The sequence below is a fragment of the Zalophus californianus genome, chromosome 13 (genome assembly GCF_009762305.2).
Source record: "Zalophus californianus isolate mZalCal1 chromosome 13, mZalCal1.pri.v2, whole genome shotgun sequence".
Taxonomy (NCBI): domain Eukaryota; kingdom Metazoa; phylum Chordata; class Mammalia; order Carnivora; family Otariidae; genus Zalophus; species Zalophus californianus.
In genome coordinates, this window is record NC_045607.1 from 33,074,248 (window position 1) to 33,087,982 (window position 13,735).

Sequence of the window (13,735 nt, forward strand, 5' to 3'; positions counted from 1 at the left end):
ATTTAGTTTTTTGGCATCATCACTTAGCAGCAGCCGGGCCTGGGCGGCTCGCGGAGGGAGGCGAATAGGAGCTGGGGCAGAGGCACGGTAGTCCGCCACGGTCAGCGAAGAGTCACCCGGTTGCTAAACGAACGCCGGATAAAAGCCTGCGGGAAGGGCCCCAGACTCGCGAGCGCCCAGAGCTGCGCCGGAAGTGGCGTCATCGAGCCGGCGTCCCTGTCAGCCAATGGCCGCGGGATGCGCCGTCCGAGGGTAACCCTCACCGCACCTGGGGGAAAAGGCGGATGCAAGAAATATCGTCCTTCTACGTTATGACGTGAGTTACCAAGCCAGCTTAGTTAGAGACAAGCGTCTCTTCCCGCTTCTCTGCCGCCAGTTAACCTAGCTCAATGACACCACGCCTTCAACCTGAGGGCCCGCTCATGCGCCGCAGCTGCCCTCACTAACGACGGCTGACAGGCGTGGAGTAAAAGCCGGAAGCAGGCGGGATGGGCGGTGCTGGCAGAGGGCGTGTCGAAGGCGTGGCCTGGCTGCCGTGAGCTCTGGAGGGGCGTGGCCAGCCGCCCCACCTGGGCTTTCAGTCAAAGGCGCACTTAACCGCAGCGGTCCGCCTTCTAGCCGTTTCCAGGGGGCGGGTCGCTACTGGCCCCGCCCCCGCCCATATTTCTTCCTCTTGGGAAGCACCCCTTGAGTCTCCGAGATTGGGCTGGAGCTGGCTGCTGACTTCCAGTACGTCGGCGGTCTCTAGCGGCGATGGAGGGCGCCCACGAGAACCCCGCAGAGTCTAGCTCCTCCGTCCCCAGGTTCGAAGAGCCTGCCGGCTCGGCCGGTGCCCCCGAGGTATTGCCTCCGGAGGAGTCGGAGGGCTGCGCCCGTTCCTTGGACGCGGCCCCCAAGAAACTCTGTGGCTATCTAAGTAAATTTGGCGGCAAAGGGCCCATTCGGGGCTGGAAATCCCGCTGGTTCTTCTACGACGAGAAGAAATGTCACCTGTATTATTCGCGGACCGCGCAGGATGCCAATCCCTTGGACAGCATCGACCTCTCCAGTGCGGTCTTTGACTGCAAGGCGGACGCCGAGGAGGGGACTTTTGAAATCAAGACTCCCAGCCGGATTATTACTCTGAAGGTAAATGGGGCAGTTTTTTTAACTTGTCAGCCAGGGTGAGTTCCCAGGGCACGGCTGGGCACGTGTGGGTGGTCACGGTAAATTTACTGGAACAAGGATCACAGACCCGGATCTCCCCCAATGAACCCTGGGTGGCCAGGATTTAGTGCATTCCAAAACGCAGTCAACACCCATTTCCTCATTGGGCTTCCACGACAAAAGCTGGGATGATGTACCCATATTAGAATCAAGAAACTGAGTCTTGGTGAGATGAAGTGACCAGCCAGAGGTCATGCGTCTCCAGAGTGGTGTAGCCCACACTTGAAATCCCTGAGTCTTTCTACCTCTCAGTACTGTATCAAAACTTACTTTTTGGTGTGCCTTAACAATGCAGTTACCTTAACTTTCTTACTTGGGGCTGAAATATAGTCAAAATATGAACTGTGCAATCCTCTCGTAGCCGGGATTCTGAATCACTTTTCTTGACATTTTGGCCAAGAGGAATGAATGCTGAGCAAACATTGGTGGGGATTGGGAGATAAAATACTTTGGTTTTTCAGATCAGCCTAGAATGTTCATAGAGGCATGTCTTAACGTGTTTTACCATCAGTACGTTTTGTTTTATTATCACCTTTAACTTAGAAAGCCTGAAACAGTGGAAAGGCCATGTGCTTTGAACTCAGACAGGCTTGGATTCAAATTCTGCATCAGCTGCTTACTAGCTGTGTCACCCTGGGCAAATTACTTAACCTCTCAGAATCTAGGTAGTTTGTGAGATTTAAAACAAGGTGTGTAAGCATCTGGCACCTACAAATTGTTGAATTAATCCCAGCATCTAGATACAGCCTAGCACCTAGTGGGTGCTCAATAAATTCCTATTTAATGAACCCACATGGTGATAGAACCAAGGTCATAATGTTCATGTCAAGAGGAGGTGCCCCAGAACTTGAGTGGAAAGACAAATCTGGGCTAAGAGTTCTGGGATTCACACCCATCAGAGAAGACTCCCGGCCCCACCCCATCTTCTGCCCCTTCACCCCCACTCCCAGCCAACTGGTCATCTATTGAGCCTCTGGATGTAGCCCATAGTTTCAGTTCCCCTTTAATGGCTGGGCTTGGCTGGTGACCAGGCTGGGAAAATCAGATAAAATAAGGCAAACCTGGAATTCCAGGCCAGGGAAGGCAGGCATTTCAGAGGTCATGTAGGTTATGGGTCATGTGTCCCCTCCCACACCGGCTGAGTGCTGTCTACTGGATCTCCAACACATGTCTTTTACTGTTCCCTTGATCTGTGTTTGTGTCTGGCTCTGTGCTAAGCACTGGGGCATGGAGCCAAATCATATCTGCCCCCAGGTTCTCAAACAGCTTACAGTCTGATAAGGGAACTGAGGGAAACTGGCACACACAGTGAAATGTTCTGTAGAGATGCTAAGTCTGTACCAGCAAAGTGTGGTTCTACTGAGCAGAAGGGTCCACCCAGGAGGGAAGCACAGAGGAGGAGATGACATCTGAGGCCTGAAAAAGGGATTTGGTTTTCTACGAGCAGACAAGAAGGAGAAGGGTATTCCTGGCCACAAGAGCCCCATGGGCAAAGACAGGAAACATGATACAGCCCAGAGTGTCCTGGCCAGTCACAGGAGCCTGGGGTACGGAGGGGCCCAAAAGATGGAGTGGGAGAGCAGGGGCCGAAGCATAGGGCGTCTGTGAATTAGGCCTGGGAGCTTGGACTTTGTCCTGTGGGCTGTGGGAAATTGTCAGAGAGCTTTAAGCAAGGAAGCTCTGTGAGATTAGAATGTTTAGAAGGCTCAATGTGGCTGTTGGGTAGAGAAAAACTTAGAAGGCAAGGCTGCTGGTCAGGGAGTCCATCAGGAGGTGACCGGGAGAGAATGGTGAGTGAGCTAGAGCTGTGACGGGGGGAGGGAAATAAAATGGGGGTGACTAGGGATGTGAGGGAAGAGGAATACAAAGGAGGAGTCGGGGTGGCTGACTGTCCAGCTGGGCCAGTCACGACTGAGGGAGCCCAGGGCGGGGAGGCCGTAGGACACCCATTCAGTAGACTCTTAAGTTCCAAGAGGATGGGACCGTGACACGTATAGTAGGTGCTTAATATACACTTGTCCAGTGAATTAATAAAATGGGGCATCGGGGTATGGGCTGGAGCTTGTCAGCGCAAGGTGTCGGTGAAGGCCTGGGAGGGGCTGAGGGTCTCTCAGTGAGAGTGTATAGAATGAGAAGACTGGTGGGCATCATTTTATTTCATCTTACGTGGTACCTCTCTGACAGGCCTAGGGCCTCTTTCATGGAACCCCCTGGCCTCTTGCACACCTTACCTGTGGACCACTCAGAAGGGGGAACCTGCCCTGGTAGCCGCATAGCCTGCCGCCTGCTGCTGTTCTCACATGGCCTTGTTGGCAGCTCTGTGAGGCTCACCATCCACTCCCAGCCAGCTTCCTAGGTTCCCTGGCCCACCTGATCCCAGGCCTTCTCTAGGTAAGCCACAGCCTCCAGGCCGTAAATGACCACAAAGCTGTGGTCTAAAGGGGGAGATCCAGGTTCTGGGACCAGCTCCACCACCACCTGCCTGAGCAACTTCAGAGCCTTAGTTCTCCATCTGTAGAAGGGCTGGTCCCTCCTGGAGGATCCAGCAACAGAATAGATGGGAAAGTAGGTATTTGGATCATCCAGGGAGACTAATGACCATCATCAACCATTGCCTTGTTTGGGGTACCTGAAGGGTGCCTCTGTGTTATTACTGTGTGCATATGGCTTTCCAGTCCCCAGTCATATCCATGATTTTGGTGCGTCCGCAAAACAGAGGAGGGATTCTCTCCATTTCGTAAAAAGTCTTTTAAGATTCCTGGACCCAATTCCAACGTGGGACATGGAGGGTCCCCCTACCCCTGCCCGCCAACAACACCAAGCAGTTCTCTGTCTCTCTCTCTAGGTAGGCTCCATGCTCAATGTAGGGCTCAAACTCACAACTCTGAGATCAAGAGTTGTGTGCTCTACCAACTGAGCCAGTCACGCACCCCCAACTCAATTCTAACACTGTCTACCCAGAGACAGCATCAGATTCCACAGGTTAAGGGCTTAGTCCTATAAGACTTCCCCCACACCTCGCTTCAGATGCCAGTGGCAAGCTCCAGACTGTTACTTGTGTGTCTGACAACCAGCTACAGATTGGAGTTTCCAATGACCTCCTCCTCAAGTTCCATTAGTCTGCTAGAGTGGCTCCCAGAACTCAGGGAAACACTTATATTCACCAGTTTATTAAAGGATGTGAGAAAGGATACCAGTCAACAGGTGGATGAAGAGATGCACAGGGCAAGGTCTGGGGAAGGGCAGGAGTGTCCACGCCCGCTCCAGGTACACCAGTCTCCCCACATTTCCATGTTCACCAGCCCAGAAGCTCTCCAAACCCAGTCCTTTGGGTTTTTAGGGAGGCTTCATTACATAGTCGTGTTGACTAAGTCATTGACCATTCTTCCATTCAACCTCCAGCCCCTTTCCCCTCCTGGGAGGGAGACGGATGGGACTGAAAGTCCAAGCCTAATCATATGATTGATTCTCCTGGCAACCAGCCCCCCCATCATTAGGTTACCTAAGGGCTTTCCAAGAGTTACCGTGTTAAAACAAGAAAAGTCACCTTTATCGCCCTTATCCCAGGAAATTCTAAGGGATTTAGGAGCTGTGAGCCAGAAAGCATGGACAAAGATCAAATACATATGAAAAATATAGTTTTGGTCATTTGAATGACCAGATATATGTTTCTTATAAATCACAATATCACAGTCAGTTAAGACATTACGATGTCACACAGGGAGATGGTAATGGCGCCAGGCTCCCCCCCACCCCACCAGGCCAGACTTTCAAAGCTCTCTCCCTGTCTCTTACCGCCCCCAAATGCCCTTGTCCAGTGAGCCCATTTTGAGCACCTGCAGTGTGTCAGCTACTGTGCTGGGCGCTTCACCTTCCTTACCTCATTGCGTCCTCCTAACTGCCCCATGACAGGAGTGCTCTTGCCATCATAGCACAGATGAGGAAACTGAGCCCAGAAAGGCTAAGGAACCTCAGGGTTTGGGACAGGATCCTGATTCTCTTCTGTGGCCAAGAGCGGGTGATGTTTCAGAGGTGGGTGCCCATCGGCTGTGACAGTTTTTTTTCTGGGAGGGAGAGAATTACCAAGCCTCCTGTGACCTTCCCTCGTCACAGACCCAGTGCCACGTGAGGGCACAGGGCCATACCAATTAACCCTTGTGCTTCTCAGGCCTCCACCAAGCAAGTGATGGTGTACTGGCTGCAGCAGCTGCAGATGAAGCGCTGGGAGTTCCACAGCAGCCCACCTGCACCTCCCGCCGTCCCCGACGCCGCCCTGGCTGCCAACGGGCCTACCCTGCGCCTCGAGCTAGGTACCCAGTGGGTTTGCCTCCTGCCCGCACCCCCAGGGCTCGTGATGACCAAGCCTTCCCCCTCCTGTTGGGAGTGAGTGGGAGGAGCCTCTGCTAAAGAAGCAAAGAACCAGGGGGGTGAGTCAGGATCAGTTAGGGCACAGTGTAGCCTCAAGGGCAGGAATAGGGGCTCTGAGGCAAGGACGTCTGGGTTCAAATCCTAATCCTGTGTGCTTAGTCTTTCTGAGCTTCAGTTTCCTTCCATGTAAAATGAGCTTCATGAGTCATACCCACTTCTTGGGGTTATTATGAGAACTCAGTGAATCCATGCACCTGGAGTGGTTGAAACAAGGCCTGCACGTTGTCCGAGCTCAGGAAACGGCAGCTGCTAGTTCCATGACGGTTATGGGAAGTTCTGGAGAAATGAAACTCGCACAGGGTTGCTGTGAGGAAGGTTAGTGAAAAATGCAGCTATTGTTGCTGTTCTGACACATAGGCTTTTTTGCCGCGAGTTGGGTAGCGCAGTGGTTTTATCCGTAGTGGTCCCGTAAGCAGAATCCTTCACCCCTACGTGGGCCGCAAAGGAAGTTTCTCGGTCCCAAGTCCTAGGACACCCTCAGCGTGGAGGAGTCCTGGAGATAACACCCTCCCACCCCACGCTGGGGCGCGGCTGGCAGTGTGCTTGGCAGGTTGAGAATCGGGACAGAGCACCCCCGCTGCCCCCGTAAGAGCTTGGAACCTTGTCGCAGTTCCGTTCCTCGCTGCGGCGTGGTAACAGGGAGGCCGAAGAGGCCAGGGCACGACTGGTGGCCAGGCGCCTCTAGACCTCTGTACCTGGGTGTTCTACCTGTGCCAGACCAAGCTCATCTGCCCTTGACCCTCTGCTCCCCCAGTTTCCTTCCCCTCGTGAAATGGCCCTTCACTTACCAGGTTGCTGCCGAACAGGGCGCCGCCCTCACCCCTTGCCCCTTCGGCAGTCTCGGTGGTGAGCCAAGCCGGTCTGTCACTGTGCTGGCTGTGCCTGCCCTCCAGCCCCTGCTCGCTGCCAGTGCCCCGGGTCAGGCCCCGGCTCCTAGCCAGAAAGCCCCAGCAGCCTCCTCAGCCCTGGCCCGTGTCCCATGTCGCGGTGGCCTGCCAGCTCGGACCCATCCTCCCCGCTGCGGCCTGAGTGGGCTTTCTGAAATGAGTGCTGGAGCCCTGTCCCCTGGCAAGGCCCCCCACCACATCCCAGGCCCAGCCTTTCAGCACAGTGCTCAGGGCTCGTCCTCTCTTGCCCCACCTCTGCCTGCTCCCCGCAGTGCCTGCCTCGTGCTGTGAGCTTCGGCAGCACCAGAAGTGTGTCTGCCTGGCAAATTCCTGCTTGTTCTTTATAGCCACGCTCCAGTGTTGCCTCCTGCTCTTGCCGGCCTCCCCTTGGAAGCCCCCCAGCACTCTGCCAGCTGGACTCTGTGTGAGGCCTCAACGCTTCGTTCACATGGTTCTAACAAGGCCTGTCACGTTGTGTTCTCATTTAGCATCCTTCTCAGTCTCTGCCCTCAGGGATGGGGGCCATGTCTTTGTCACTTATGTCCCTGGTACCGGCTGCCCTGCCTGGTACATTGGATATTTTTGAGCGAATGCATTGGATTTTATTATTAAATGATGAAGGGAACGTAAAACCCTTAGCCTAATGCCAGGCACATAGTAATTGCTCAGTGCATAGTAGCTGTCCTAATAAGGTGGTTATTACGTGTGTACACGTACAGTACTACTCTTAAAATAACGGCTGTTGTTTAGTGTTAGTGTTAATAATAATTATCAGTCATTTTCTCCAAGAACCTTCTGGGTGTTTCATGGTTGTAAGGGCTTTCTTTGGGGAAGGGTTTGTTTGTGCTTCTGTACTTCCATTCCACCCTCCAGTCCCCATCTGCCAGAGAGCCAGACAGCCCTGGCTGAGTTCAGAACTGTAGCCTGAGTCAGCATAATTGCTGGAGATCAGCCTCAAATTAGAAGCAACGAGACACTCTCCTGATAACCGAATTCTTGTATGTCTGGAACTGAAATTGGAACTGCAGTGGCATTGGGATCCCACAGGCTCTTCTACTGTGCTGAACCCTGTCCACGCTCTTGAATTCTGTGGCTTTGGTTTAGCACACCTAGTGGGCCTCTTCTGGGCCAGCCCCTGCTGGGGACATGGTGGGGAGGCCGTTGTTCAAGGAGGACACGGGTGGGAGATGCAGGAAGCTGGGATGTGGGCTTCTCCTGAAACGCTTCTCTTCCCACAGCAAGCCTTCACCCTCCCCGACCAGGTCCCTGCAAAACCTTCCCCAGCCCACCAGAAAGATGTTTCTGGACTTGTGAGCAAGCTGGGAGGCCCTGGATTAGCTGTCTGGAGCAGGTTGCCCCACCTCCAGTCTCCACCCTTCCTGGGAGGAAGCAAAGCCTGCTCCTAGAGCAGTGAAAACCAACTGACTCACATCTGACTTTGAGTCACAGACATTTCATCTTCTAAAAAGTGTCCTATCGCTGCTGTTGAGCAATCTGCAAGGCATGTTCTCTTCTCTACAGCTTTTAAACGTTTATACCTTTATTTTCTGCTTTACCAAAACATTGGTCTCCACAAGAGCTGAGAAAGATCAAGGGCAAACCAATTTATAATTTATATATGTTGCCCAAGTAGGACCCAATTTACATTAAATAGCACTCTTGTAATTATATATTATCATAAAAATATGCATACCACTTACAGTGTTCTAACACTTTACACGCATCACGTTATCTAATCCTCACATCAATGTTATAAGGTAGTGTTGTTCCCATCTTACAGAAGAGGCAAATGAGGCCCCCAGAGGCCAAGGGAGCTGTTCAAAGTCACAGAGCAAGAAAATGTCAGCACTGAAATTTGAACCCTAGTCTGCAGGCTCACAACCCTCTCCTCGTGCTGAGGAAGCACCTGCCATGTCCAGGGCCCGGCCGGGAAGTGACCTGCTGGCCCAGGCCCCTTTCACGGGGCAGTGACTTCCTACTGGTGATAGAGCAGTGCCTGCAGCTCAGGCAAAGGGGGGATTACAAATAAACGTTGCCGAAAATTCCGTGTGTGGTCTGCTCACTGAGTGTATTTCTCCTCACTGAGGGTATGACCCAGACCAGAGCCTTGGGTCATCAGTTGTGTTTCCTGCAGGAAGTGCTGACCTTCACTGTGGCGTCACCACTGTAGCTGTCCCTTGAAGACCTCCGTGCACTGGGGGCTAGTGCCTTCCGGGGCAGCCCCTCCCTTCTTGGAACCATCTGCCTGTCACAAAGCCTGCTCTGACAAGCCACGTAGTTTTAGTGGCAAAGCAAGGAACTGTGAGTGCACGGCTCGGCTGCCGGCTGTGTGACCCTGGCCACCAGAAGCCTTCTGAGCCACTGTTTCCTCCCTGGTGAATCCAACCAGCGGTGACATTTATTGCCAAGGCTTAGTTGGTATGACCTCAAAGGAGGTTTAGGGCCACAGGTGGAAGTTAAAACAGATGTTGGCAGTTACGGGAAGTACTTGCCAAAACATTAAAATCTGAGACAAAGTGTACATGTTTTTGCTCTGAATGAGGGAGAATAAAGATGGTTAAAGTATTGATAAACCAGAAGACCTTAATTATTTTGAATCAACTCAAAGTCTGGGTTAAAGACTACTTTTGGAAAGATGCAAGTCCACAGAATGGGGCTTTATGGTTTTCTAAATATGTTCATACCCTTGACCTCTGCAAGAGACAAGGTGGGGAGTATCCTTCCCATTTTAAAAATGTGGAACCTGAGGCCAGAAGAGAAAATGTGATTTCCAGCCTGCTCATAGCACCCTTCCAACAGAACCATGATTTGGCTTCAGGTCTTCCAACTCCACAGCTGTAGCCCAGATTCCTTGGGGCTTCAGTTGAATCCCCCAGAGGGCCCTGTGGGTCCAGCCAGATGAGATCCCCTCTTAGCACTCCCCTGCCCATTTGTCCTTCCGAGCCTTGTCTCCTCTGGTCCCTCCCGGCATCCTCAGCTCTGGGTCTGGAACCCCTTGCTGCTGCCTGTACTTACACACCCAGAAAGATCCTCCCTCACTCCTTCGGCAGGTCAAAATCTTTTCCTGCCCTCTAGGCCCTGCTCCAGTGCCCTTCCTCCAGGATCATGGAGGATCATGCCTATTCCTTGTGTTCTTAAGCATTCTTCATTAGCGTCCTTTTAAACAGCTGAATAATATTCTGTTTTCTGAGGACATCGTGATTTATTTAACCTCTCCCCAGATCTTTACTTCCAGTTTGAGGGAGTTATTTCCAGGTTGAGGCCAGACAGGGCCAGGATGAACCTCTTGGCTCATAAAGTTTTATCTGCATATCAGGTAACTTTTCGGATGGATCCTCAGAGGTAGAAGTATCTGCGGTTCTGCATATTTTAACGGAGTTTTCAGGAAGACTTTCTCAGCAAGATGCATCATTTTCCTGGGAGAACATTTGATGAAAAGCCTGCCTCTTTGGCTGCTCTTAACCTACAAGGAAGGCTTCCTCGGGCAGCCCCCGACTCCCACCTGGGAGCTGAGCCTGTAGCACCTCTGTCTAGTGTGTCCAAGTGCAGTGACCCAAGTGGATGACTGCCCTTTTCTTCCCCAGAGCAAGAGGAAGCAGAGCTGGAGGACTTCCTGTGCCCTGTGCGAACGCCCCCCGGGCTTGTGGGTGTGGCGGCTGCCTTGCAGCCCGTGCCTGCCATGCCCTTGGCCCTTCAGAACATTTCCCTCAAGCATCTTGGAACTGAAATACAGTAAGTACGGTGGGACTGAGGGGCTGGCCAAGCTGCACACAGCCCCTTCTTTGGAGCTTACAATGATCTGTTGTGATCCCTGCAGGGAGGTGGGCCTGGGGAGAAGGTTAGGGGCTTCATTTTTAATTCATCACATCATTACTTTAAAATATTACATTTGTTGTTCTGACTTTTGAAAGTAGTGCATATTCTTTTTTTTTTTCATTTTTTTTTAAGATTTTATTTATTTGAGGGGCGCCTGGGTGGCTCAGTCGTTAAGCGTCTGCCTTCAGCTCGGGTCATGATCCCAGGGTCCTGGATTGAGCCCCGCACTGGGCTCCCTGCTCAGCGGGAAGCCTGCTTCTCCCTTTCCCACTCCCCCCAGCTTGCGTTCCTGCTCTTGCTGTGTCTCTCTGTGTCAAAAAAATGAATAAAATCTTTTTTTTAAAGATCTTATTTGAGAGAGTGAGAGAGCGAGAGAGAGTGGGGTGAGGGGCAGAGGGAGAAGCAGACTCCCCGCTGAGCAGGGAGCCTGATGCGGGACTTGATCCCGGGACTCTAGGATCATGACCTGAGCCAAGGGCGGATGCTTAACCGACTGAGCCACCCAGGCACCCCAAGGTAGTGCATGTTCTTTGTAGGAAATTAGAAACATCTCGAAATGTACAGATTTTCAATTACCCATGATCCTATCACCCAGAGAGCATTCTTAGCATTTGGTATATCTCTTTCCTCTGCATTTTCTATATACATATATGCATAACTGAGATCATACTGAATGTAACATGATAATGGCATCACAAGTGTCTTCATATGGGAAACGCATCAAATTATTCACTTTTTTTTCCAGAGTGACTGTATGCAACCCACTTTTTAAAATTTTTTTTACATAAGTTTTATTTTATTTTCATCATGATAGGTGTACTCTTAAATCTCCATCACCTATTTCACCCATTCCCCCACCCAGCTCCCTTCTGGCAACCACCAGTTTGTTCTCTAGAGTTAAGAGTCTTTTTCTTGGTTTGCCTCTCCTCTCTCTCTCTCTTTTTTCCTTTGTTCATTTGTTTTGTTCCTTAAATTCCACATATGAATGAGATCATATGGTATCTTTCTTTGATGATTTATTTCGCTTAGCATTATATTCTCTCGCTCCATCCATGTTGTTGCAAATGGCGAGCTTTCATTCTTTTTATGGCTGAGTAATATTCCATTGTGTATATATACCACATCTTCTTAATCCATTCATCTGTCAATGGACGCTTGGTCTGCTTCGATAATTTGGCTGTTGTAAATAATGCTACAATAAACATAGAGGTGCATGTATCCCTTTGAATTAGAGTTTTTGTATTTTTTGGGTAAATACCCAGTAGTGTGATTACTAGATTGTAGGGTAGTTCTATAATTTTTTAATTTTTTGAGGAACCTCATTACTGTTTTCCAGAGTGGGTACACCAGATCACATTCCCACCAATGGTGCAGGAGGGTTCTATTTTCTCCACATCCTTACCGACACTTGTTGTTTCCTGTGTTGTTAATTTTAGCCATTCTGACAGGTGTGAGGTGATACCTCATTGTAGTTTTGGTTTGCATTTCCCTGCTGATAAGTGATGTTGGGCATCTTTTCATGTGTCTATTGGCCATCTGGATGTCTTCTTTGAAGAAATGTCTGTTCGTGTCTTCTGTCATTTTTTAAGAGGATTATTTGGTTTTGGGGTGTTGAGTGGTATCAGTTCTTTATGTATTTTGGATACTAATCCTTTACTGGATATGTCATTTGCAAATATCTTCTCCCATTCAGTCGGTTGCCTTTTAGTTTTGTTGATTGTTTCCTTCACAGTGCAGAAGCTTTTCATCTTGATGTAGTCCCAATAGTTTATTTTTGCTCTTGTTTCCCTTGCTTCGGGAGGCATATCTAGAAAAACGTTGCTACAGCCAATGTAAGAGAAATTACTGCTGTGCTCTCTTCAAGGATTTTTATGGTTTAAAGTCTCACATTTAGATCTTTAATCCAGTGATCCAGTTTCACTCTTTGGCATGTAGCTGTCCAGTTTTCCCAATGCTATTTGTTGAAGAAACTGTCTTTCCCATCGCATATTCATTCCTCTTTTGTTGAAGGTTAATTGACCATAAAACTGTGTGCTTATTTCTGGGTTTTCTATTCTATTCCATTGATCTATGTGTCTATTTTTTTGCCACTATCACACTGTTTTAATTACTACCACTTTGTAATATAACTTGAAACCTGGAATTGTGATGCCTCTAGTTTTGTTTTTCTTTTTTAAAATTCACTTTTAACGTGTGTAACTTACTGTACATTGATCATATCTCAGCTACTTTTTCATTTGTTTTTCATTATTTATACAATTTCCCACTAGTAAGATTTGTTTTAAATAGTTCATAAGAAGATAGCAGTATGTCCTGAGCTTTGGAGGCAGACTGCCTGGACTTGTATCAGAGCTCCACCGGTCAGGGGCTGTGCTGCCCGTGGCAACTTGTTTGATTTCTCTGTGCTTCACTTAAATTGTTAGAGATGTAAGTACAGTAGTGCCTGCCCTACACCATTAGTGTGGGAATTTAATGGGTCAATGCATGCAAAGTGCTTTAGAACTATGCTTGGCAATGGTAAGCACTTTATAAATATTGTCTGGTGCTACTGTCATTAATCTAACTGAAGAAAAGGAAGCTGTTGGGAATTTAAATGGTACCCAATACTGATCCTGTTGGGGTGCTTATTTTCTGCGTGGACTTCAGATAGACTGGGACCTCTTAAGAAGCAGCTTAGATTATTCCCTGGACTTGGATTAGAGACCCCTGGCTCTGTGTGACTCAGACACAGCATTTCCCTGCCGGCCTCAGTGTTTGAATTCCCTCAGGTAGCTAGAAGGGTGGTGATGCTGTTTCCAGGAGAGAAGCAGGTTTTAGAGAAAAGACGAGTGTCCTCTAAGCCCTGCTGGCCCATGAGGCATTTGGGTGGAGGGGCCTGGAACTCAGGAGAGTAATCTGAGCTGGAGGGAGAGACTTGGGGGTGTCAGGCATGGGTGAGCCCCCCAGGGTGAGTGGACAGGGAGGGTGCCCTGCAGGGGATCTTCCTTCAGGGGGAGCTGGAGGGAACTGGGTGCATTGGGAGCCTGCTGTGGGGGTGAAGGGGCTGAGAAATCCAGCCATCCAGCCAGGATATATCCAGTGTGGTCTCACCAAGCTTAAGCCAGGTTTGTGCCTGATGAAGGCTACAAACAGAAGTGGGGGAGAGAACATGCAGAGACAGAAAGGAAGGAAGTTTCAGAGGATCAGTTGGTTACTTCCCTCCTGACATTTGTAACAACCCACAGAAAATGTGAGGAAAAAGTGCAAGAGGTGGGCTACTTGCCCTGGGCTGCTGAGAGCCGTGGTAAGATCGGTGGTTGTTTTTGTCTCCTGCACCCTGGGCCCTGGCTGGTCTTAGAGCGTGGGTCATACTCTGGGGAAGGGAGTAGGAGTGCTTCTAGAGCACTGTGCTAGGTTCT

General features: G+C 50.1%; 1 protein-coding gene across 4 annotated transcripts in view; it reads left to right on the top strand.

Moving 5' to 3' along the window:
- Positions 1-215: 215 nt before the first annotated feature.
- Positions 216-13,735, top strand: part of TBC1D2 (TBC1 domain family member 2) — a 50,347-nt gene continuing 36,827 nt past the window's right edge. For 3 of the 4 annotated variants that reach the window (XR_003523855.2, XM_027616718.2, XM_027616715.2), the window contains exons 1-3: positions 216-1,128; positions 5,375-5,516; positions 10,106-10,253. Coding sequence is in view for 3 of the 4 variants with exons in the window: in XM_027616718.2 (XP_027472519.2) it covers positions 754-1,128; positions 5,375-5,516; positions 10,106-10,253 (665 nt within the window). In the remaining variant the exon portion in view is untranslated. The remainder of the gene's footprint in view (positions 1,129-5,374; positions 5,517-10,105; positions 10,254-13,735) is intronic. The other variant, XM_027616716.2, reaches the window with a different exon arrangement.